Source organism: Perkinsus marinus, assembly GCF_000006405.1.
Source record: "Perkinsus marinus ATCC 50983 genomic scaffold scf_1104296962102, whole genome shotgun sequence".
In the NCBI taxonomy this organism is placed as follows: Eukaryota; Perkinsozoa; order Perkinsida; family Perkinsidae; genus Perkinsus; species Perkinsus marinus.
In genome coordinates, this window is record NW_003205565.1 from 319,793 (window position 1) to 342,069 (window position 22,277).

The following is a 22,277-nucleotide window of genomic DNA, read 5'->3' on the forward strand; positions in this document are numbered from 1 at the left end:
AGAAAATGTTCGACACGTTTTGGATACACACGAGAAATTAGCAATCGTGGAAATGGATGCCTCTCAAAACATCGCACGGTGTTCTGACGCAACGTTTTTCTTGACAAAACATCGAGCTAATATTTTGCAACACAAATATACATCATCCGACGTTGTTATTCGTTGTTTACAGATAATAGGAGATAAAATCACACTGAAGTTAGCAATCCAACATTACACACACGTTTTACGAAGATATATGAAAAACGCCAACCGTGGGAATCGAACCTGCGCACTCTCGCATGATGGGCGGGCGCTCTACCAACTGAGCTGCACGAATCGGGCGAAGACGACTTTCAGAGACAGCACAATTGCGTGAATCTTGCCGGACTGCATCGCTCCGCTAGGTTTTTGTGACATGAATAAAAGATTTAAAATTGTCAGGCCTGGGATTCGAACTTGCGGTCATTTTAAATCGGCTCCTTGTCGAAACTGTTGTGTTACATTCTCGCAGACTAGTGCGTGCTCAACCTGTGTCGGGCTGCTACGTATGCTATTTAAAACTCAACGCAATTGAACGGCTAGGTCGCGAGAAGACGGCTTCATTTTGCCTATATACTCTAGCCGCAGGTAAAGCCGGTTTGATTTTAGCGCGCGCCCGGGGCCCCCACCCCAGCGCGCGCAATTTTTGTTAAGGCGATGGGTTGGGTTTCTTGGCGAAACCGGCGCGGGATCCACCCAGCGGACCACCATTGAATCGACTTGAGCGTGTCGCGTCTCATGTCTCGCATCAGTATGGTGGAGTTGCTCTGGTTGTCGGCTGTGGTGACGGTATTGGTCGAGCCATCATCGAGCACCTTGTGGAGGACCCAGGTAAGGCCTTAAAGATATGTTCACAAAGTCTCACAGGCAGTGTGGAAAAATTCCAAATAACCACATATGTTGGTGACAACATGGAAATGCTGAGGAAATTTTCGGAGTTACATTTTTCTACCCTTCTATAGAATCCTAGCTGAGAAAAACGAACTCATATTCCAACACTGCTCACAGGTATATCCACTGTAGTAGCATCAAGGCGTAATGGATCCAAACTCGCAGGAATTGTGGCTGAGTTGGGAAGCAGTAAGATTCACGGAATAAAAGCTGATGCACGTCTCGAAGAAGAAGTCTTCAAACTCTTTGAAGTAGGATCTGACCTTGCGTGCGATTCTCGAGACGACGACAATCTGACTTGGGTCGCCATCGGGGTATTCGAATAGAAGCAACTGCGTCATTTCGATGGACTCTGTATCGAGATGCTCTAGTGGAAGATCACAACCTGATGTTTCGAAGTCATGGATGTTTTTAGGAGACTGAGAGGAGGTTTGGGCCCATAACGCTTTGCGTTCACAACATAGGTGCCAATGTGACTTTCTCTGTTGAGGAGACTACAGCTCGAGTGTAGGCCAGTCTTGGCGAGAGTGTCAGCTCATTTCTCGGATGGATTTTCTACTTCGCTGATTGCAAAGTTTCGCCTTGTGAATGTGGTCTAAGAAACGTCTATCCCAATTTTGAACTTTAGGGCTGTCGTTCCTCTGCGGCTGTTCTATTTGTAGATATCGCAAGGTTTGGGAGATGGCACGTTTGAGTGCTTTCTATACGGGTCGCGAATGTTCTAGGAAGATGGGCCTGCGAGGAAAGGGCACCTTGGTCGTCACATCGGCAACGGCTTCAGTCAGAGGTTGGAGTGGGACGGGTCTGTTGTATTTTTTTGGGTTCTACTATACTCTGACTCAGAGGTCTGTATAAATGAGCACTTGATCGAGTATGGGTCCGTCATTTCGCGCATTCCCTACCCGAACACCAGCGTGACAGTGTTGTAGCAACAGATGTTTCCACATGCTAAACTACATAGTCTTTTTGCATTTTCTTGGGATACTACATAGTCTTCTTATAGACACTTCTCTTCGTATCAGGTCGAGCTGGTTACTCAGCTTTCTCCGGTGCACTACATGCTAAGCGGGCGCTCGCGCAGAGTCTGGCTTGCGAGTTGGGACCTAAAGGGGTGAGAGTCGGACCTCATCCTGAACGTTATTGTCGTGTTGAGGTGCACGTAGCCCATGTGGTAGTCGATGGACCTGTCGACACTCCATGGATCAGAGCACAGCTAGCTTCCAAAGAAGGCCTTCCCAACTTGATTTCACCGCGGACTATTGCCGAGACCGTACTGTTCCTCCACAAGCAAAGCTCCGATGGATGGTCGAACGAAGTCGATCTGCGAGGGGCATCGATGTCTCCATGGTGGTCTTGATTCTTTTTCACGTCGTGATGGTACGTGTTTGAAAGTTGGGGTAGGCCCAGTATGGAAAGATATGCACATGGTCAACCAACTGTGTCGGTGACAATATGAAAATTTTGAGGAAATTCGCGTTGGTTTCTGTACACTTCTAACCTAATTCATATACAAGCTTTTACAGTAAGTAAGGAAACTCGTGAGCTCAGCTGAGGAAAGCTCGCTCGTACACTTCCTCAGAGTGTACGAGAACAGAGGAAAACTCAAGCCATACCTTACCGATAAGTGAACAGTACTTTGTGTCGTTTCCGACTGCCTGGAATAGGCCTAGCGTGCCTCGGCGCTCCTGATGAGACCCGCGTATGACAGCTGCTGTAGTCGGTCGCCTGCGGAGAGTAGTGGAAGAGCGGTCGGGGAATATGAGCGGCTCACTCTCTCGGTGGTTCAATCAATGGGAAGGGCGATCGAAGCCTCTTGAAGTGATTTCTCGCGCCATTCCATTCCAATATTGCGCCATATTCCAGCTGTGAGTTTCCGGAGAAGCTATTGAACGTTTACATGGTGTGTCAAACTGTTTGTGATTTGATCGGTTGCGTCGATCGGGCCGGGAGGTCTTTGAAAGGGTTCGCCTATTGTAGGTCGTAGTTCTCTCCGTTTTGGATCATTCGGATGGCGTCGACCGAGGCAGTAACGCAAGTGCGTGTGGCAAATCTTTGCTGTGCGCTGGAGGCCAACTTGGTGCACGACGTGTTGGAGCCTCAGGCAGGAGTCAGAAGGATCGTCGTAAACACGGTTACCAAAGTCGTAACTGTGGAGCACGATAGCGGACAGATCAGTGCTGTGGACTTATGCAAGTAGTGAAGTCGACGGGGCCGATTAATATTGGATTACTTTTTTTCTTTTCGCACTATAGCGGGCTCGGCAGATTCAGGAGCTAGAGAGGAGTTTCACCCTAGTGATATGAAAAATATATTTCACGACTACTGCATACCGCGAATATCGCGTTTTCCACGGAGTTTTACGCCATTTCACGTAAAACGGGTGAAACTCCATTATTATTGATATCGTCATTGCATCTATTCGTGATACTTCCGCTAGAGGCCTGGCCCATGATAGTGCTAGGATCCTAGGAGGTGGATAAATTGATCTCATAAGAATGTCGTCAATACTGGATTAGCTATTCATAAATATCACTGTTTTGTCATTCACCATATTATTCCGTCCATGAGTATATTCATGTAATCGTTCTCAAAGAGGACAACTATGTAAAGATACGTATTGCTAGGCTCGAAAGTGCGAATACAAATGGCTATCCGCGTTGTCCGCAACCTGAGCATTGTGCCCAGAGTGACTGCATCGATGCCCTGTGGGATAAATCACGTATGATCAGTCCGTTGTTGAGTTTATGTTTTTGTCAGTCTCCTCAATGCAAAATTACTCGGAGCCTCGCTGATTCACACCGGCGCCGAAGGCGAAGCTTCGGAGGAAGCAGCTATCGGACGAATGCGCTACCAGGCTTGGCTCGAGGGTTTCGTCATTGCAGTCCAAATTGGATCACTTTGTTGGGGTAGTTCATCCTGGTCGGCAATGCAGTCGTGTAACTCTGTGTATCGCAAGGTGCTGCGATTCCTCTTGTTATTGGCTTCTGCCTTTCCTTTTCGCTTTTCCTGGGTGCTGGGCGAGCTCTGCTGATGAAGAAGTTCACTGATGTGTCGGTGAGTCGTAGCGTATCTTTCACGCACTCGGAAGAATCGATGATTGTCAGGTCCTCATGCTGCTAGCTGCTGTAGGAGCAGCTATCAATATGCAATGGACGGAGGCAGTCTTGGTCGGTGCTATAGTCAACGGCTCCGGCTTGATCCAGGTCAGTAACGCCGCAGCTCGGAATTGGTATATTTTTCACTGGTCGATCTTCAGACATGCATGAGTCTTGTTGTTACGAAGTCCCTTGCGGAGGCTTCAGCTTCAGCGGAAGGCTCCGTGGCTGTCTTGGCCGGATCGAGGAAAATGGTCGAAGTGGGTGCATTACAGGTGAGCACCATATTCCTCACGAGCAGTTGCCCCTAGTGTGGCTCCCTTAGGTTGGCGATCGCATCTTACTCCGCACTGGTGACTCAATTCCTGTAGATGGAGTAGTGGTCGAGGGCACTGCCAGTGTCGATGAGAGTCGACTCACAGGTTGGTCATGTTGGTCGTTTTGGAAAACGGCAGAGGCTTTTTTCATGTAGGAGAGTCCATTCCTGTCTACAAGACTACGGGCTCCAAAGTTTTTAGTGGCACACTGATCGTTCAGGGAGCTCTGCCTAGTGTGGAGGTGAGTGGCTATACAGCAAACGATTAAAGTGCGTGAAATAGACCGACGATTATCAGCATACATCGTTCTCAACAGGAATCAATGTCTGTAGGTCAGCGGCAGAGTTGGGCGTACCCAGAAGGTTACCGATCTGATACAGGAAGCTGCTGGTCAGCGCACTCCTCTCCAGGACTCAGTCGAGACTTTTGCAAAGTGGGCCTCCTTCGGAAAAATAGAGAATAGGTCCTTGCTGCTTCTCCCTTTCTTCACTTGGGGTGTGTCGTAGGTATTATACACCATTAGTGGTCTTGCTCTCATTCATAACGGGAGTCTACTGCTGGTCACTAGAGCGTGGCGTCATTGTCCTTGTTGCTGCATGCCCATGCAGTATAGTCATGGCTGCTCCTGTTGCATACATGACGGCAATCGTAACCGGTGAGATCCTTGCTCATGGTTCATCGCGGTCTATAGTCTGCCCTGGTAGGACTTCGGCATTATTTTGGTACTGTGATCAAGTCGCCCTCTGTTATTGAGAGCTTAGCCAAGCTCGAGCTCGTCGCCTTCGATAAGACTGGCACTTTAACACAGGGTTAGTTTCCGGTTACTTCTCGCGATCTCAAACCTTATTGCTGAATCTGCTTCCCGATATGAAAATGGCGTGGTATTGATTGCGGTTCACCCCAGGCGAACATCGCGTCACGTCAATAGAACTTTTCCCCGCAGCTGAGGGTCTCGGGGAAAGAGGAGCCTTGAGACTAGCAGCAGCTGTCGAGTCGCTGAGTCACCATCCGCTGGCCAGCGCTGTTGTCAACTACTACACGGGTAGGCATGCCTGATATGTCTCAAGTCTATCTCATCAAAGAAACGTCAGGTTGCACTGCCTCGTATGTCGGCAGCTCGTCCTCGTTGCCTTCGGTTGAAAACTACAGAACGCTGGACGGCAACCTTGGGGTCGCTGGATCGGTCGAAGGCAAAGTGCGAACCCTTTACGTGTTGTTAAACCGAGTTCCATTGATCAGGAAGTTATGGTCGGCGGTCCTGCTATGTTGGAGAGTTTCCGAATCCCTTCCGAGAAAATCTCAGGAGGGGCAGTTGCCTCAATCTTCGTTGTTATCGACGGCCAGGTGAACATTTTTCGCAATTTGTGCCCTGTGGTTCTGCCAAGTTGAATCCATCTCAGGTCGCCCTCTGTCTGCAGCTGCAGGATTGTGTTCGTCCGGGTGCCCTAGAAGCGCTGAAGGCTTTGAAGATACCGACTTGCATGCTCACGGGAGATACAGTTCCCATTGCGCAACACGTGAGTCTATGGCCCTCCCTTCTTCGGCCTCGTTGAAATCTATTTGTGGTGCAGGACGTGGTTTCAGGTTGCTGCAGAGCTCGGTATCGACAACTGCAAGGCTAATTTACGCCCACAGGACAAGCTAGACTTTGTGAGAGATTATCAGTCATCGGACCCGAAGGCGTTGCCTCTTACACATCCCAAAATGGGTGCAAAAATAGCACATCCCGTCATGATGGTTGGTGACGGCCTCAACGACGGCCCGGCCCTGGCCCTCGCAGCTGTCGGAGTCTCGTTTTCCAGCCCTTGTAAAGCTGTTTCAGAGAAGGCGGCTGACATAATCATCACGGACCCGAATCGCGGTCTATTCCTGCTTGGTCAAATTGCTCTACTCGGCTCACGCGTGCGCAATGTCGTTCGCGAGAATTTGACTATCGCTCTGTTCACGAAGGCGCTTGTCGTTATCGTTGGCGCTGCGGGGTATATCCCTCTATGGGTGTCCGTGGTGTCGGATGGGCTGTGCTTGTTCTTGGTCATGGCCAATGGTGCTCGTCCGCTGAGCTGGAGGCCGAATAACACGGCTATAATGGACAAATTTGCTGAGGAGGCGACGGCAGTTCGGTCTTCAGCTGTGGCGAAATCTCCTACGAGAAAGACTCTTCACTCGCCCCGATATGGGGAGCCGGGCTTCAGCTCTGTACAAATGTGCAAGAAGCAATGCTGCAATAGCTCGAAGAAGACACCGTCCACGGATGCTTGCAAAGCGGGATGCTGTAGCGGCCAGAAAAGGACAGTGTCGTCCGAAATGCGCCAACCCCAGCCTGTAAATAGAGACCGAGGCCTCGAAGAAAAGTCAGGGCGATCCTCTTGTATCGTTCAATTGCCTGACTCTGCAGCTGAACTAGCCACCGAATCCTGTTGTTGCGTCGATGCTCAAGCCGGATCGAAGTGAGCGAGGAACTTCGCTAGCAGTCTAAAGAGGCGCGGCTGTTCCCGAACGAAGAGGAATGGAGAAAAAAACTCGCTTGTACAAGCTATGACAAAGGCAGAGTTCTCGATGAATTCAAAGATCATCGGTCATCTGTCAATCACGTTTGGTTGCTGATTGAGATCGAGAGCCATATGCAAATTTCGTACTGATATCCAGTTTAATGGTTCCATTTTTCCTATGGCAGCGTTGTTGCGTTATGCCTATGTCTAGAGTAGCACGAAGTCGTTTGAATACAGATTCTCAATTGAGGTTCCCTCGATAGAATTTTCGGTTGCGTTCACCACGATGGGCAGTGTACATATACACTCCTCAAAAGTGAGCTGACTTGAGGAGTTATTCATAAGTTGTGAATCATAACGGAGTCGCGCATGCAGTTCAACCGGCCAACGTACATGAAAAAGACTGCAACGCCATTCCATTGGTTTGGCGTTGGAGCGAGTTTCAGCTGACATGGTTATACATAGTGATGTAAATGGGTTGTACAATCGGTGTGTGATGATAAACCACTTGCTTCACTCAACTAATGCCGATGCGAAACTCAAACTACAATCCGGGCAGAAGCACGTGCAAATTTTACGTGGGCAGCTACGGGAAAAAATCTTAAATTAATGTACCCAATGATGAGAGAAATGAATCAAAAGTTACAATGGTACCACAACGTCGCTCTGGCGAAATGGAGAGATGGAAGTGGCGTATTTGATTTCAAACAACTCGGTACAGTAACACACAATGCGCCAAATATTTGATTCAGGGTTTGGCATCAGACCAATTCGTGCCAGTAGCAATATCAACATCAAGGTTAATCAACATCCGGTAGTCAGGCTTGATATCGGCAAAGGGATGCTCCATGAGGTCTCGCACGATGGGAACTGCGTCGGTGGCATTCTCTGCGGGTCCTTCGAGGATCACTTCATCATGTACCTACGGCATCGTTCAGGATGCTGATTGGAATCGCCCATTTCTCACCTGCATCACTATCTTGAACCCCATGCGCCGTAGTCTCTCGTCTCGATCGACGCGAAGCATGGCCATCATGGCGATGTCGGCCGCCGACCCTTGGATGACGAAATTCACCGCTGCACGCTCTGACCTTCCCGAGTATCTGACGGGTACAGCTGATTCCATGGGCTGGAAAGATGCGCCACCAAAACACTCTACTTCCGGAGCCTATGCTTGATATGTGGGAATCTTCGGTGGCGTCCGAGTACGGAAGTCGCGTGCTGCGTATCGCGGGCTTGCTGAATGATCTGCCCAGAAACCTCGAGGACTCCCCAGAACGATCCAACGGACCTCTGCCTTCCATCGCTCGACTCCCTTCTTAGAGTTGTTCCATCTCGTGAACATGTCTCTAATGTCAGTGACAGGCAGGTCCATCTCTTCAGCTAATGTCCTTTCAGTCTTCCCGTAAGCAATAGAAAAGTTCATCACCTGAATTCTAAAGGATCGCAGTGGAGAGTCTTAAGCGATCCTGGTCCAACCTTGGCCTGCTGCCGCTGAGTCGAGAACTTGGTTTTCACACTGGGTATGCCCGGATGCGCTTCAGCGTCGTCAATAACGACCTGCACAGTGGCTCTCCTATCTATTCGCGAGTGTAGGCGTCCTACAGATCCATTGGCAACGGCCTCTGCTACTTCTGGGAAGAGGTCCACTGCGCACTGTGAATGGATATCCCCGCCCTGATTCAGTTGTCTTATCATGGATTCACATCTCGACATGTGTGCCAATATGCGGAGCTCGAGTTGCGAGTAGTCTCCGACGATGAGCGTATTTCCGGGGCGAGCGCTGAATGCCTTCCGGATGGAATAGAGGTCGTTGTGAGCACTTGGAGGGTTCTGCAAGTTCGGCTTGCGACAGCAAAGTCGACCTGAGAGAGTAATCCCGTCAGCTCGGATGCCCGAGTTTCTCAATGTAACAAATCTTGCAGTGACATCCGATCCATCTCACCCGTGGTCGTGTCTAGCGCCAGACTAGGGTGGATCCTCCCGAACCCATCCTCATCGTATTTTATACGCTCTATCAACGGCGATAGGACCGAGGTGATTGCCGCGGATATCCTGATACTCCGTTGTAGATGCCACAGTAGCCTGCACACCTAACAAGACCACCAGAGTTAGCACGCTTATCTGTATCGGACTCGTACGCTTGCTGCATGTTCATGGCCACGTACAGGCTCTAGCTGCTGGTAAGCAACGCCATAATTACCTTCGTGAGGTTCACCAGCGAAAGCTCTCAGAATAGCTGACTCGACCTGTCAGAGCGGGAACTTGCTGAACCGCCCATCATCCCGAATACTGGACGGCAAGAGCCGGGAGCTCACCTTAGGCCAGCCACTGGGGGCGTAGTTGCTCAACCGTTCACGGCCATAAAGATAGGCTATAGGCTGGAGACCAAGCCCCTTCACGATGAATCGATGCTTGGACGATGGGGCAGTGGGGAACTCCATGAAAGGCTGTATCCATTCTGCCTCCTCTCCGGCTCGCACTCTACGGGCGACCCATCGCAGATGGTCCGGCTCGTCAGGGTTCCCGAAGAGGAGCTGTCGTATTTGCTTGGCTGATCTCGGGTTAATGAACTCTGCCTGGGGATTCAACGGCTGACCCCGGCGATCTGACCACAAAACCAATTCGCCGCTAGCAATTGTGGATATTGGCAGAAAAATGACAAGCAGATCGACGGCAGAAAGAAACTATTACTATTCGAGAATACTTCCACGTACCTTTCAGCGACTGCGCTATCGTCCGAAAGGCATCTTTATGCCGTTGGAGGTCCGCCTGAGCTGCCGTTAACTGTTGGATTAGATACTCCCTGTTAGCGCCAAAGCCTCGCCTCTCGATCTCTACTAGGAGCTCAGTGAAAGGGCGATAGAATTTCACCGCAAAATCGGACATCGACAAACCTGTGTATCTGCCAATCCAACAGGTGAGGCGCACAAAAAGCCGTTCACAGCGATGACAAAACTTATGAATATTGAAGGTGCAGTCGCAAGATTATTCCCGAGCTCGACTGGCTATACTCGATTCGACGCAAGTATGCCTAGGCTCAGTCCTCGGTAAACGATAGTAGGACTTAGCGTCACATATACTGCTCTAGTCCGGGCATAGTGTAATGCCGCATACACGCGAGATTTTCATGATGAAATGCTCACGTTTCTGGGTCGTTCATTCCGTTGAATGTTGTTGTTCCATGGCGAATCTTCTCGCGAATAGGCTGCCAGTGCAACTCAGTACACCACTCTTGGCCTCGCAAGGTGTCAGTGAGACGCTAAGAGAAGACGACAGGTCAGAGCACATCCCCATAAGACCGATCAAGACATCTTACACGGTAGAGCATAAACGTGAAATACGCGTCATCAGCAGCATACTTCAACCATTCTCCGAACTTCTCCTCGCTGCAATGGGCTTCCAAACCTCCAATACCGAGTCTGCCTGCGAACCTGTATAGGCAATTTTCAGATTCACCGTCGCTGACACCAACTACTTCTCTTTGAACGACGGTGGTTCTTTCGGCGCGATGCCAAACAGACTGACAAGTCGTTTGAGCTGATAGCCCTTCCCAGGACCCGAATGTTGTTCACAATCTGGACGAGCGCAGATGACGATCATAGTATGTGGTGACGCGACCCACCGACAGACAGTGGCTCAAGCGTAGCCGAGTCACCGTTGAGAGGCGTGCTGAAGATATCTCCCCCCTCATCGATGAGAGCCTCCTTAGTAGTCGAGGTCTTGCTCTTTCGCAGCAATAGTGGTGGTTTCTCTGGCTGAACCTATAGTGGGCCAGAACTCTGCTGATTCCATCGAACCAGTGTAAGAAACACTTCACTTTGAGAGACCGCTTGCTATCATTCGCGCCGTCATAGCCTCTTTAACAGTACGCACGACACTCTCACCTGATCTTCCCAGCTACTGAGACTGGAATCGAAGAGCCGCGCGAGGTATCTAGTGTCGGCCTCCAGACCCCGCACTGTTATACCATGCCCGTATAAGACATGCGCATCAGCAGCGAAGTTATGAAAGATCTTCCTCCTGAAGTGACAGTCGCTCTGATAACTACAGCAGCATTCTATCAGAGGGCTCAGGCGGAGGTAGATAATCAACGAGCAATAAAGCAGTCACACTCACTAGAGCTTACTTGGCAGGATTTTCAAAGTACGATCTGAACAGGTCTAGAACATGCCTGCTAGGCCCCTTGCAGTCCACGAAGAGCAACGGGCCAGAGCCAAAATCGAGCTTGCCACCTCCGAAAGCAGTCAAGCACAGTAACTACACGATGCTGAGCTTCCTATGATATCTTTCATGGAACCCTACCTCCCCCGAGCTGTGCGCAGGAGTGTTCCTCGTCAATTCCACATTCCAGAATTCCGTGTCCCACGCTACTGGGCCCCGGTGCGCCTCCAGAGCTCGTATCTGTCACTATCGCGTTCAACGATAGTATCAACTCCCATACTCTACCGCTCTCATTGCTTGCTCCTCATTACATACTAATGTGATACCCCTGGGCGGCGAGTAGCTCATGCGGAAGTCAGTTTCCTGATCAATCTGGAAGACCTTGTCATAAGGAATCTCTCAGGAGTAACCAACCATACTTTCGCTAGTCTCTTGGCGAAGGCGTCGGCCCTAACACGTGTTGCCTTCTCTTCCTTTTCCGGAAGGAGAGGGGTCTCGTCTGCCTTCTCAGAGTGTACGTCACCACCAGTCAATATTGACACAGGTTGATGGTGTAGTATCTACGCAGGAGACCAAACATCGCCTGGTCAGAAATCATAGGATGGAGTAGAAGCTGGCATTTAGAAACAATATAGAGTCATAGTTCTTATATGTTCGTAATGACCGTTACTGGCCAAGCCTCCAGCCGATTGTCCCATATGATGCATCAATGCAAACAACCTCATCCTGTCCAGGAAGAGTCAATCGTCATCATGAGAAAAGCCAGCCAAAATACCGTATGATTACAGCAACAAGGCGAGGCTATTCCACACAGCGATAGAGCAATTCGTCTGCAAGTGCCCTCCCTAGAGCTACCCTATTACCACCTCTCTATCGGTCAGTGCTGGCCGCGGCATCAGAGCCGGCAAGTACTTCAGGACGTCCTCTCTCTGCACGGCTGGAGAGGCCGAGCCGAACCACTGCTTTGAACCGAGCATACCTAGGCGGTGACAGCTCGTCAGAGACCGCAGTACCGGTACTGCGTATCGCAGCCGGTTTAGAGCCATATGGTGCGATCCCCACTGGAGGGGCTGGACCCACATTACTCGCTGAATGAATGATACTCCCGAGATGAATTCATATAACTCAACAACACATTTGGGAAGCACTTCATTTGCTCTTATGTCTCACGATGAATCCTGACTTTCCTTCCAAGAAGGTGAGATCTCGGGAGAATAGGGGACCGTCCAGGAGTTTGAAAGCTAACGTCTCGTGCTCCTCAACTGCAAGAATAGTCCCGACCAAGTTGTAGAGTAGAAGAATTGTTCCGCGTAAGAACGCAAAAACGATATTGTGAGCCTTCTGCTCTATTGTGAACCCACACCTCCTGATCGTTATAGGAGTCGATGTAGCTAGATGATCAATATAAGCGTGCAGTGATCATTCCCTTGAGAGCTCTGAGTTTTTCAGTGCTCACCTCCGGATGGCTCGAATCGACTCAGCCACTGTTCTTGTTATTCATAGCTTGGAGGGCAATACCCACTGAAACCATCCCCAGTATAGGCTAGCTCATTCAGTTCCATACGTTAACTTGGTTGAGATCCCTTGCTAAAACCACATACACCCCTCCACATATTCTTAGCATATCCGGTTTTTGTGCATTCGGGTTGTGGTGGCTGTGCACTCAGGAATGAGCGTTCCATAGGAGCAAATTTACACAAAAAGTTGACCCCTGATTCCTACATTGAGTTCACTAGTTTGGACTTACAGTCACCAGCTGATAGACTGGAGCCTACGAATGCCACATTCATCTCTCTACAGAGCGCCTCACGTTATTCAGCGCAGCATGGCCAGCAACATGTGTCGGTGACAACATCGAAAGTTTGAGGAAATTTTGGGGATTTTTGTAAGCTTCTCGCATATTAGTGAAGAAAATCCTGAGCTCAGCTGAGGAGAGCCGACAAATCATCCAACTCTGCTTCCACAGGTGGAGAACAAATGGCTCACCTACTACAGACCCTTTCTATTGACCGCCTTCGACACCTAGATTGATTCGAACTATTATAGGCCTGGAGAAACTACAGCATTAAGTCCTCCTCTCTCCCGAATCAGTTCATTAAACACTACTCGATAACTAACAGTCAATGGTAAGAAGCTGGTCTGGTTGAAAAAACAAACAGTGCTACTAAGTGGCTAAGCAAGATGCCTCAACAGCAGTAGCGATCAACGGACTTGAGAGCCACTATAGTTTTACTCCCAAGTACAACGGAAAGTGGAGAACACCATTTTTTTCTCATCCGGGTCAGAGTGTGCAGTGTGGAACAGCAGGCCAGAATCGATACTGAGATGAGAAGGTATATTGATCTTCAAGGTTGGATCTCCCCTAACGACGAACCACTGGCCGTCGCGAAACTCAATGAGAACCAGGGATACCATCTCCGCCCCGCATGGACATGACACCATCAGCATCAACTCGGGGGCGAGTAGGCAAATGTGCGATATGCATTGTAGAAGCGGACGAGCTACTGGGATTGCACTCCAAGATTCATCCTGTTCGATCGAGCAGGAATGACCACTCAAACGGAGGCTCGCCTGCAAGAGGTCATTTCCTACCCTCACTGTGAAGGCGAAGACGTTGCTGCTTTCTTCGCTCACAACAAAGTCATACAAGTGTCTGCAGGTAGCCGCTATTCTTGATGTCAACAGAGGTAGTAGATGACTGCACTTCCGCTTCTCATCGATGTCAAGCAGGGACAGAGCTATTCGTCCGTCCTCTAACAAGCCGCATATGAACACCCTCCCAGCGCACATGAACTCTTTAGTGTGGTTGAAGGGGATCTGGTCAATATCAATACGAACGACGGTGGTTTCAGGAAGTTCAGAGGCTAAATCGAGCAGGACGAGAAGATACCCATCGAAGTCGGTGACGTAAAGCCGATCTATTGATGGGTCGTAGTGATAGTAGCTGTCTACCCACATGGAGATCTCGAACTCGAACGATTCATCAGACTCTGCATCGCATACGAAAGCACGCCCATCCGGTCCCGAGGAAACTATCATGACGCGACCTCGTCGATGGAAGATGTGTTCGAGTCGACCATCAACATCGGCGACTTTGGAAGCTAACTCAGTTAACTGGAGAGTTCTTAGTCGTGTGAAGCTCGAAATCTCCATAAGGAGCTCTTCGAACCGCCCGCTGAGATCCGCCTTTTCCCACAGTCTTTCCAACGCCGCAACGGTTAGCGAGAGTAAGTGGAGACGTTCCATGAGAATTTAAAAGACTACGGAAAAAGGAGCTCCAACTCGAGCGGGGGGGGCATGTGCGTCACGCGTGAGAGACCGTCACGCGGGAGTCACCCTCAACAAGGCATACTGCACAGGGCGTCACCCCAGAGAATATAATACTATGAACACGTTATGAAGACGGCGGAGGATTGGAGCTCAACTTCTGGCATGAAAATCAACAATACAATGAACCTTCCACATTTGGCATCGTCAATTCTCACAGAAATCATGGCAGGGAAAATATTGGAGGGGAAACCAGGCATACTCGCGAGGGTTGAGTATACAACAAACACAGTACTACAGGTAGATAGAAAGCATAGGAAGCATCGTAGGAACACTATAAATCGATTTCCAAGAATACAGGCGACTTGAGTTTACCATTCACTTGTCTTCATTAGCGCCTCGAGCTGAGCATCACAGCCTCCGCCTTTTCACGCCAAGCGATAGCAGCATTCAACTCCTGTCGAACGACACCGACTAGCTTAGCACTGAGAGGGTCTTTGTCGGCTTCCATTGCAGGAATGTCCACCTGCCAGGAACACGAATCCAGTGGCAGATGAGTAGACATGCATACCGAGGCAAGACTCCGGGTGATCTCCTCCACTCTCTCTTGAAGATTCGTAATAATCGTTCGGAGAGCCTGTACCCGGAGAAACAATCGCGGTCCAAGATAGAGCTCGCCTCACCCGTTCGTCTTGTGAACTCAGTTGCGAGGGGGGATGTTCCAATTCACCAGAGTCCCACGACTGCGCTTCACTTCCGGACCTACAGTGGTTAGTTTGGCAATCACAGCAGAACGTGACGAGTCTAATAGCGAGGCTGCAACAACATATCATTTGAGGGAATCAACTTGAGCAAGTCGTAAGCTTTCATCGCCTTACACTGCAAAACGGCTGCACTTCAACATCCGATGCCACTCAGAATCTAAGCCTGACAGTAGTGAGAAGAAACATTGAGGAATGACCAACCAAGGAGCGGGCTTGCCAACGCTCACCAATCACGAAAGGAGCCTCACACTCTGAGGGCATGTCCTTGCCCATCCTCGCTGTTAAGTTCATCCGCATCGGGTACCTGAGAGCTCCAATGCCCTGTGAAAATGAACTAAACTGTTCAGATCTCATCAAGAGTCATGTGCCACAACGTGCACCCGGACATACCCGAGCTCATTTCCTGGGATGGTGAAGCCACCGAAAACCAAGAACTGCAAGTTACTCTTCAAACCGTAGTCCATCGTGAGCTCTTCACCTGCCATGAGATGCCCAACTCGCAGTAGCTACAAAGCTGACCCTTGCGTATCGTCCGCCGAGCTCGAACCGAACAAGCCTGATGGTCACACTCAGGATTCTGAACAGAGGAGACGAAGACATAGACTACTGGGTTTGAGGCAATATATAAGTATCGATTCCGCCACGTAGATCTGATGCACCGTATGCTTCAGACCCTTCACTTTTGCTGGACTTCCCGTATCAAGGCTGTTAAAAAACTGCAGGATGATGGAGCGTGTCTGGGAACTAGTGAAGTCAAGAACGTCTTCTTGATTCACTATTGAGTTTACCACCTGCCAACTGCTTCACCAAAAGTGAACTCGTAACGGTCTGAATTTCCCTCCCACAGTGACATTTTCCCATGAAAACTCAGAGATGGCTGAGACGCCAGTGTTGACCATTCCGACTCACTTGTAAGTTCCAATCGTCCATCGCAGTGTTCACCAGTGACACACCCGGCAACAGCAATACTAAATCACGTTCAGCACCAGTGGCCTCCTTTACTCGCGCCACACCAGTACGGGAAAGGACGATGCCCCACGCCCACCTAGTGGTGAGTGTACAGCAACGGCTCGCACTAGTCCCGCCCTACCGTGCTAAGGTTTCAACATGGAGTTGTGCTTCTGCTGACTCCATGCTTTCTATTCCGAACATAGTAGGCATCACAGTAGCAAAGCTACGACAAGTGACAAGAAACCTTTCCAACCTGCAAGGACCTACAATGCCGCTTTCAATCGGCACGTTTGAAACCTACCGACGAAGTTCGCCTCGCGCTGGTTCGAAAACAAGTGCACTCTGATTGGTGTTAAATCTCACGACAGAGTCGAAGCTGTCAGGAAAGGAGCTGAACCACTGCTTGAGCAATTCCTTATCCGTGACCCGAGACTTCCCCAGTCGATTATGCAACCAGCCTACACAACATCCAGTAGCCCTACTCGAAGAGCTCGCGCCAGCGAGCCAAGTGGCCCGACCTTTCGTCTCATTAGAGGACAGCGAGGTGACGTCGTACAACAGGCCAAGTCCCAAGCCGATCCGCTGTACTTCAGGCGCAACCTGGGGACGACAGTTGCTTCACAACGGGGGTTTTCCATTATCACTTACTCTTTGTAGTCGCGACGTGCCAATCATAGAAGCGAGCGCAGTGGGAATATCTGAAAACCAATGGAAGCATTCTCAACAGTACTGTTCGTTGAGCTTACCGTCTTGCGAGTACCACGCTGTCCTTGGTATCCGCATCACGATATCGCCTTCCGCGAAAGTTTTCCGAGCAAATAAGCCTCGTTCGTTCCCACCAAGGCTCGGCGATGATCTCACCCTCGCGCCAACATACCCACCAAACGTATCAGATTGCAGCGTTCTCAGCAACGCCTGTAACAAGACCTATTCATCAAGGCTAGGAGCCGACTTACCCTAGACGACTGGAGAGGGCCACGAGTAAAATCATCAGCGATCCGACGCGCAGTTGCTGCACAAACACGATTTCAACACATCATAGGAATCGTCACAAGCCAATATATAGTAAAATCGCGTGAAGTATATATGGTACGTTGCCAAACTGTATAGTTGCCACCAGTTTTCGACGCGAATCTATGCCGAGCGAGCGTCAGCGTATGACATGAACATGTCGCACGATGAGCTACCGATACAGCGGCCACTCAGGCAGAAGCAGACGTTTCTCACCATTGGTCCACCGCAATATTTCTTCACGCGAGACCTCATCATGATTCGGGCGGTTCCGAGCATCCGCGTCCACTGCATTCTCCCGCAGGTCGGCCCACCATGACCCCAATATAATACCAGCGGCGAGGACCATCATAGCAGCATATACCCTACATGATGTGTGGGAAAGACCGTATGAAAATTCTGAAAATTTTTTGGGAAATTCTTCCGTTGGTTTCTGAAATTTTCTACCCGAATTCGCATATAAACTGTTATAATTAGTGAGGAAACTCTTGAGATCAGCCAAGGAAGACAATCAAATTTCCCAACACTGCGTCTGACAGTTTCGACCAGTGCACTCAGCATGTGGAGATTACCATAGTCATTATCGCTCGCTACTGCACAATTTCAAACTATTTGCGCCTCATACAGTTATGTACACCAGTGCGAATGACCGAGGATAAAAAATAAAGAAAACACTGACGTTTCTCATCGTTGTCGCTTTGAAGCTTCCAACCCTCTCGAAACTCACCGCCAATTAACCCAACGTGCGCTACTGAAGCCCTTTTTTCGCCCTCCGTTGTGGCGAGTAGCTGCGGCCATGGAAAAATCTATCAGATAGTGAAGGAGTCGCACTATAACGAGACTAAGGGTATGCACTAACAACTCAACGAGATGGACAACGGCCAAGACGGTATCACTGTTCAAGCATGTATGACTCTCCCTAGGCCTGAAGTAACGCAAGTGTCACCTTCTACACTGATCTGGTGAATCGAGGTCAGGTATTTCAGAAGCTGACTACAACCCCCCCTCCCCTTTGATAAGCGCTCATGAGATTCGAATGTGGCGTTTATCTTGCGAGGGTAAGCTCCCACCTTTGTCTCGTCCTCCAGTCGACTGACTGCTCGTGATAGTTCAACCTGATCAGCGATCAACAGAGAACAACTCCACGTTTGGCCTCGTGACGAGTCCTTATAACCCAGTAATGTCGATTCGAGCGAGCTGGTCAATGACCAACCTCCGCAGCACTACTCACCACCATCAACTGCAAGCTCGCGTTATCGGCTCTCAGCTGTTCGATCTGTGACAGTAGCCGCTCGTTCTCGCTTCGCTGATTCCTCATGAATGTACTTTCGAGTTCGTCGAAAAATTGATCATAATCTGACAACACGAAAACTCATCATGTGGACAGCGAGGAAGTTGTTATGTTTACGGTACGTCAAACAGTGTTGTCAACGTGTGCATCCCGAGTCATGCATATTCAGGCATATTGTTAAGTTATCACTCGAGAAGTATTGCAGCGAACGAGTGTTAGTCCCATGCAATGAGGCACATGGTATCAACCGATTCGAATAAGTCGTCGAGATCCGACACTACTCATGGCGTTTATTTACTCACTCTCGATGACCTCTTGCTTGACTCGCTCCACCAACTGGTGTTCTTCCTCGCTCAAGGTGGCCCGGTCCGACTGTTCCTGCTCCTCTGTACCAATCTCCTGACCCCGCAAGACGGCCAATTCTTTCCTTGCAGTCAGGACCTCGACGAGTAATATTTCCGGATGCACCCGCCCAGCAGCCGTGAAGATCCACCTCAGTCTCCACGGTGCGTTGCAAGTCCCGAATCCTCTGCTTCAGCCCTGAAAAGCATGCCTACTCCGACGGACACATCAGAGCACAGTGTCACCCATGTTGCCACTCACGAATGAAGAGGCGTCACTCGTTCGGTGTCAATTTACCTATGCCGCGATTCGCATTATCCCCATCAACTGTGTCAGGGATTCCGTCTATCTGCGGTACCACGGACGAGGGGCTGTTCGATACAGACGGCGCAGACGACATGTCAGCTATCTCAACCTGAGCCATCCGTGAGCTCCATTCCATATCAACGAAACACCGCATTCTCCAGTGTCCAGGAATGGCATCGTATGACTGAACACATCTATCGCACGATTGCATTCGGATTAGTGCTGGCTCTGTCGTATTATTCCAACCACCTCGGAACTCGGATTCATTCAAAGGGCGAGATGAAGCCCTCGCCTTTTTCGACCGACCATTGAGGTCAGCGGTGAAAAAGGATAACACACTGAGCTGAGGAGCACAAAGATCGGCATCAGAGATGGGCAAACTATCACCAAGCCTGTGTCGAATGAGCATTTTACAACAGAACTCAACAACCACCGAAAACATATTCCCTAAAACTATTTCACATTCCTGACTAGATTCATAGCAAGCAGTCCACTCGTGGTCCTACGACTCTCATGGCCTCTCCGAGAGGAATGCCCCAGTCAGATTGCGATTACTATCAACCCAACATCAACACAGCAGGTATAGAGAAGCCGGTCACTGAACCAGTCATCACGGACTGAGAAAATGGATGCGCTGATCCTATACACAGCTAATCCAGTGACGAAGAGCAATATAATAGTAATGACAATGAAGAGGTGACTCCAGTGTACCGACCAATACCTCTCAATGGTAACAAATGAACTACAATGAATACTTTTAATCAACTATCTCAGATACACTTGAAAAATAACGGCCGAAACCGCCAAGGGAACGGCTCGACTGAAACCGCAGCACTGCCAAGAAAAGGCTACATATTCACAGAGAGTGATACCACGTGGACGACAGCCTCATTCGGACTAATGCGTTGCATAACGAGCCGATTCTCTGAGAATTGCGAGTAGTCCCGCAACTGTTTCACCCAGTCCGCAGACTCTCGCAAATGAGCAGTCACCACCCCTGGGAGGTGGTCAGGCGACGAGCTTGTAGGTTTTTCAACTTCACAGGGTGCAGCAGTTGCATCTGTAGTGCATCCAACACTGCTAGAAACGGCCACCTCAGTCTTCACATTATCGTCGACCTCTGAGTCATCGGCGTCCTCTTTCGGAGATAAAGAGTCAACCTTGAAGGCCTCGTCGACTAATTCATAGATTCTCACCAACAGCTTCAAAGCAGGGCCAAGACCGAGAACCGGGTTCCGCTTGCAGTTCTCCATGAACGCTGGTGCATAGTACAGCAGATACGCGGGCTTCTCGTCAATACCATCTCTGTTGAGGTGCTCTACAAGCTCCTCACGCTTGGCAGCGGGCAAATCGTCGAAGGCATCTTGCAGTAGCCGCGTGTCAGCTGGGTTGAAGATACGACATAGACACACCAGCCTTGCAAATGCTCGATCCGCTCTATTAGTGATCTTCGGGAAGCTCTCAGCCGCTCGTTTGAGAAGGAAGCGATCATATACATCCCGAGGAGAACCAGTCTGTAGCTCCTGGAGAGCGTCAATTCCTCGGGCGAAGTTGTTGTACATGGTCTCAGTCATAAAGAGGCTTCCCTCCAAAGACCTCGCACCCAAAATCCCAGACATATCGGCGAATATGTGGAATAGGAAAAAGGGCATAGCATCAGTCGTCTTGTCCTTAAAAAGCCGCTTCACGCCGACCAGATTTGCCGGTAGATTCTCACCCTGGAGGAACTGTCCAAAGTTGAAGTTGACACGAAGTGAAGTCCGTATTAAGTCCTTGTAGTGGTCGGACAGGCTCTTATAGCTAGGCAGAACTTCAGGACAGTGGTCCATGATGTACCCAAGAGCAGCGTCGTGGTCACGAATTTCATGAGGTACAACATCTGCTCGGAAGTCGTTCATCTTACCGAGGTCGTGGATCGCTGTGAAGCACAGAAAGGCATCCAGGAGCTCCGCGTCGCGTACAGTCTTGATCTTCACCACGTCGGTAATCCACTGCCGAATAGCTTGCCAAGAACGCTCGCTGAGACGATCCTTAGGATTCTGCCCCCTTACAAACTGGTCGTACTGGTTAGAGCACACCCAGAATACACTCAGCATCGCCCCTTGGGTCCTCAAACTCTCAACTTCTGCGGCAGCGAGCGGTACTGAAGCCGAGGCATCAGGAGTGAGATCAATCCGCCCCTTGAAGTAGCCCAACTCGGGATAGACAGAACGGATCTGCAGCAGGAAGTCGGTCTCTGTGCATGAGTTGCTCAAGATATCCTGCGCTAAGCGCAATCCCGCATTCCGATGACGAGCCAGTAGCGCCTGAAAAGAACAGACTTGTACGACTAACACGTAAGTCACAGCACGCTACACACACACGTCGACAAGCCCGAAGATTCGAGTTCGATGTCTCACTTCATCTGTGACTGGAATCCAGGGCTTCCCCTCGACCATCGCCTCGGAAGCGTTGATCTTGGTCAGGAACAGTTTCATTTGGTCGAAGGGCATTCGGGCAGAATATGTAGCTCCAAGAATAGCCAAATCCTTGATGTGGATTGTGACGTAGCCATCTTGGTACAGCGCAGCGTCACCAAACTCGTCTTCAGCAGTCTCGTAGACTTTTAAAAGCATCCTCACAGCAGATAACAGGCCCACGGAGTCATTCCGCTTGCAGTTGCACAAGAAAGCGGGAGCATAGTAAACAAGGTAGCCGGGGCGACCAACAATACCATCTCTAGTGAGAAATTCCGTGAGGGCCGAGCGCTCTGCTGGAGTCAGCCCTTCGTTCCACACAGCTGTGACTTCCTCGGCATCACTAAAGTCACTGACACGGGCTTGACAGCTCAGCCGGGCCAGAGCGAAGTCTGCTCTGTTGACCACATCTGCCCCAGTCGCCCGCGCTCGCCTAGTCAAGTACGACTTGTACACATCATCGACGCTCTCCGTGGTAAGCATCTCCAAACAGTTGACGCCATCCTGGAAGGTACTGTATAGAGACTGATCCATGGTCAAACTTCCTTCCCAAGTACGGGTGCCGGAGCTACCAGCAATGTCAACGAAGATGTGGAACAGATAGAACGACAAAGCATCCTTCCCCTCGTCACCCAGCATAGTCTTCACCTTCACCAAGTTGGCCGGCAGATTTTCGCCCTGCAGAAACTGACCAAAGTTGAACTCCACAGTAAGTGCGGAATGTATCAGCTTCTGGTAGAAAGCAGGCAACCTCAGATAGCTAGGGAGTACTGCGGGGGTATTCTCGATGATATATAAGAGAGCTTTGTCGTGATCTCGAATACCCGGAGACAAGTCCCTTCGGATATCACGGATCTTGCCCAAGTCGTGAATTGCCATGAAGCATAGCATCGCATCCACCGCAATGGGATC

General features: G+C 49.9%; 5 protein-coding genes across 5 annotated transcripts in view; 2 read left to right on the forward strand and 3 right to left on the reverse strand.

Annotated features, from left to right (window-relative positions):
- Pmar_PMAR017346 (oxoacyl-acp eductase, putative) overlaps positions 1-2,280 on the forward strand; it is a gene marked incomplete at its 5' end in the record, with an annotated part of 2,909 nt that extends 629 nt beyond the window's left edge. The window contains 6 exons of the mRNA XM_002772070.1: positions 774-852; positions 1,030-1,163; positions 1,328-1,419; positions 1,575-1,699; positions 1,935-2,023; positions 2,066-2,280. Coding sequence (XP_002772116.1) covers positions 774-852; positions 1,030-1,163; positions 1,328-1,419; positions 1,575-1,699; positions 1,935-2,023; positions 2,066-2,269 — 723 coding nt within the window. The 3' untranslated portion in view covers positions 2,270-2,280. The remainder of the gene's footprint in view (positions 1-773; positions 853-1,029; positions 1,164-1,327; positions 1,420-1,574; positions 1,700-1,934; positions 2,024-2,065) is intronic.
- A 614-nt stretch (positions 2,281-2,894) lies between these two features.
- Pmar_PMAR017347 (heavy metal cation transport ATPase, putative) lies at positions 2,895-6,921 on the forward strand. The gene is made up of 15 exons (XM_002772071.1): positions 2,895-3,105; positions 3,670-3,818; positions 3,869-3,966; positions 4,017-4,115; positions 4,169-4,282; positions 4,333-4,429; positions 4,480-4,565; positions 4,657-4,757; positions 4,831-4,979; positions 5,029-5,133; positions 5,229-5,370; positions 5,441-5,519; positions 5,564-5,668; positions 5,725-5,841; positions 5,909-6,921. Exons 1-15 carry the CDS (start codon positions 2,921-2,923, stop codon positions 6,773-6,775), a joined length of 2,493 nt encoding a protein of 830 aa, XP_002772117.1. The 5' UTR covers positions 2,895-2,920; the 3' UTR covers positions 6,776-6,921.
- Positions 6,922-7,390: 469 nt separating this feature from the next.
- Pmar_PMAR017348 (dna polymerase i, putative) lies at positions 7,391-12,056 on the reverse strand. Its single transcript, XM_002772072.1, has 20 exons — positions 11,844-12,056; positions 11,397-11,537; positions 11,263-11,349; positions 11,119-11,217; positions 10,943-11,073; positions 10,701-10,836; positions 10,472-10,577; positions 10,292-10,391; positions 10,133-10,247; positions 9,960-10,075; positions 9,531-9,718; positions 9,132-9,421; positions 8,955-9,062; positions 8,759-8,906; positions 8,419-8,678; positions 8,293-8,373; positions 8,105-8,242; positions 7,973-8,061; positions 7,781-7,916; positions 7,391-7,735 (listed from the first exon to the last, which is right to left on the reverse strand). The coding sequence occupies exons 1-20, from the start codon at positions 12,021-12,023 to the stop codon at positions 7,562-7,564; spliced, it is 2,823 nt and encodes a 940-aa protein (XP_002772118.1). The 5' UTR covers positions 12,024-12,056; the 3' UTR covers positions 7,391-7,561.
- Positions 12,057-14,635: 2,579 nt separating this feature from the next.
- Pmar_PMAR017349 (hypothetical protein) lies at positions 14,636-16,742 on the reverse strand (the record flags this gene model as incomplete). Its single annotated transcript, XM_002772073.1, has 11 exons — positions 14,636-14,770; positions 14,816-14,881; positions 14,928-15,006; positions 15,259-15,312; positions 15,399-15,514; positions 15,918-16,053; positions 16,099-16,212; positions 16,261-16,417; positions 16,478-16,559; positions 16,608-16,657; positions 16,706-16,742. 11 exons carry the CDS (start codon positions 16,740-16,742, stop codon positions 14,636-14,638), a joined length of 1,026 nt encoding a protein of 341 aa, XP_002772119.1.
- A 3,015-nt stretch (positions 16,743-19,757) lies between these two features.
- Positions 19,758-22,277, reverse strand: part of Pmar_PMAR017350 (hypothetical protein) — a gene marked incomplete at both ends in the record, with an annotated part of 8,143 nt that continues 5,623 nt past the window's right edge. Inside the window, 2 exons of the mRNA XM_002772074.1 lie at positions 19,758-21,215; positions 21,309-22,220. Coding sequence (XP_002772120.1) covers positions 19,758-21,215; positions 21,309-22,220 — 2,370 coding nt within the window. The remainder of the gene's footprint in view (positions 21,216-21,308; positions 22,221-22,277) is intronic.

Excerpts from the sequence above, each read along its gene's own strand:
- Pmar_PMAR017347 (XM_002772071.1), top strand. The coding sequence starts at position 2,921 with ATGGCGTCGACCGAGGCAGTAACGCAAGTGCGTGTGGCAAATCTTTGC. Across the intron at positions 3,819-3,868 it reads AATTGGATCACTTTGTTGGG|GTGCTGCGATTCCTCTTGTT; the intron begins GTAGTTCATCCT and ends GTGTATCGCAAG. Across the intron at positions 5,371-5,440 it reads GTCAACTACTACACGGGTAG|CTCGTCCTCGTTGCCTTCGG; the intron begins GCATGCCTGATA and ends GTATGTCGGCAG.
- Pmar_PMAR017348 (XM_002772072.1), bottom strand. The coding sequence starts at position 12,023 with ATGGCTCTAAACCGGCTGCGATACGCAGTACCGGTACTGCGGTCTCTG. Across the intron at positions 11,218-11,262 it reads AGGAGCAAGCAATGAGAGCG|ATACGAGCTCTGGAGGCGCA; the intron begins GTAGAGTATGGG and ends CGATAGTGACAG. Across the intron at positions 10,076-10,132 it reads TCACGTTTATGCTCTACCGT|CGTCTCACTGACACCTTGCG; the intron begins GTAAGATGTCTT and ends GTCTTCTCTTAG.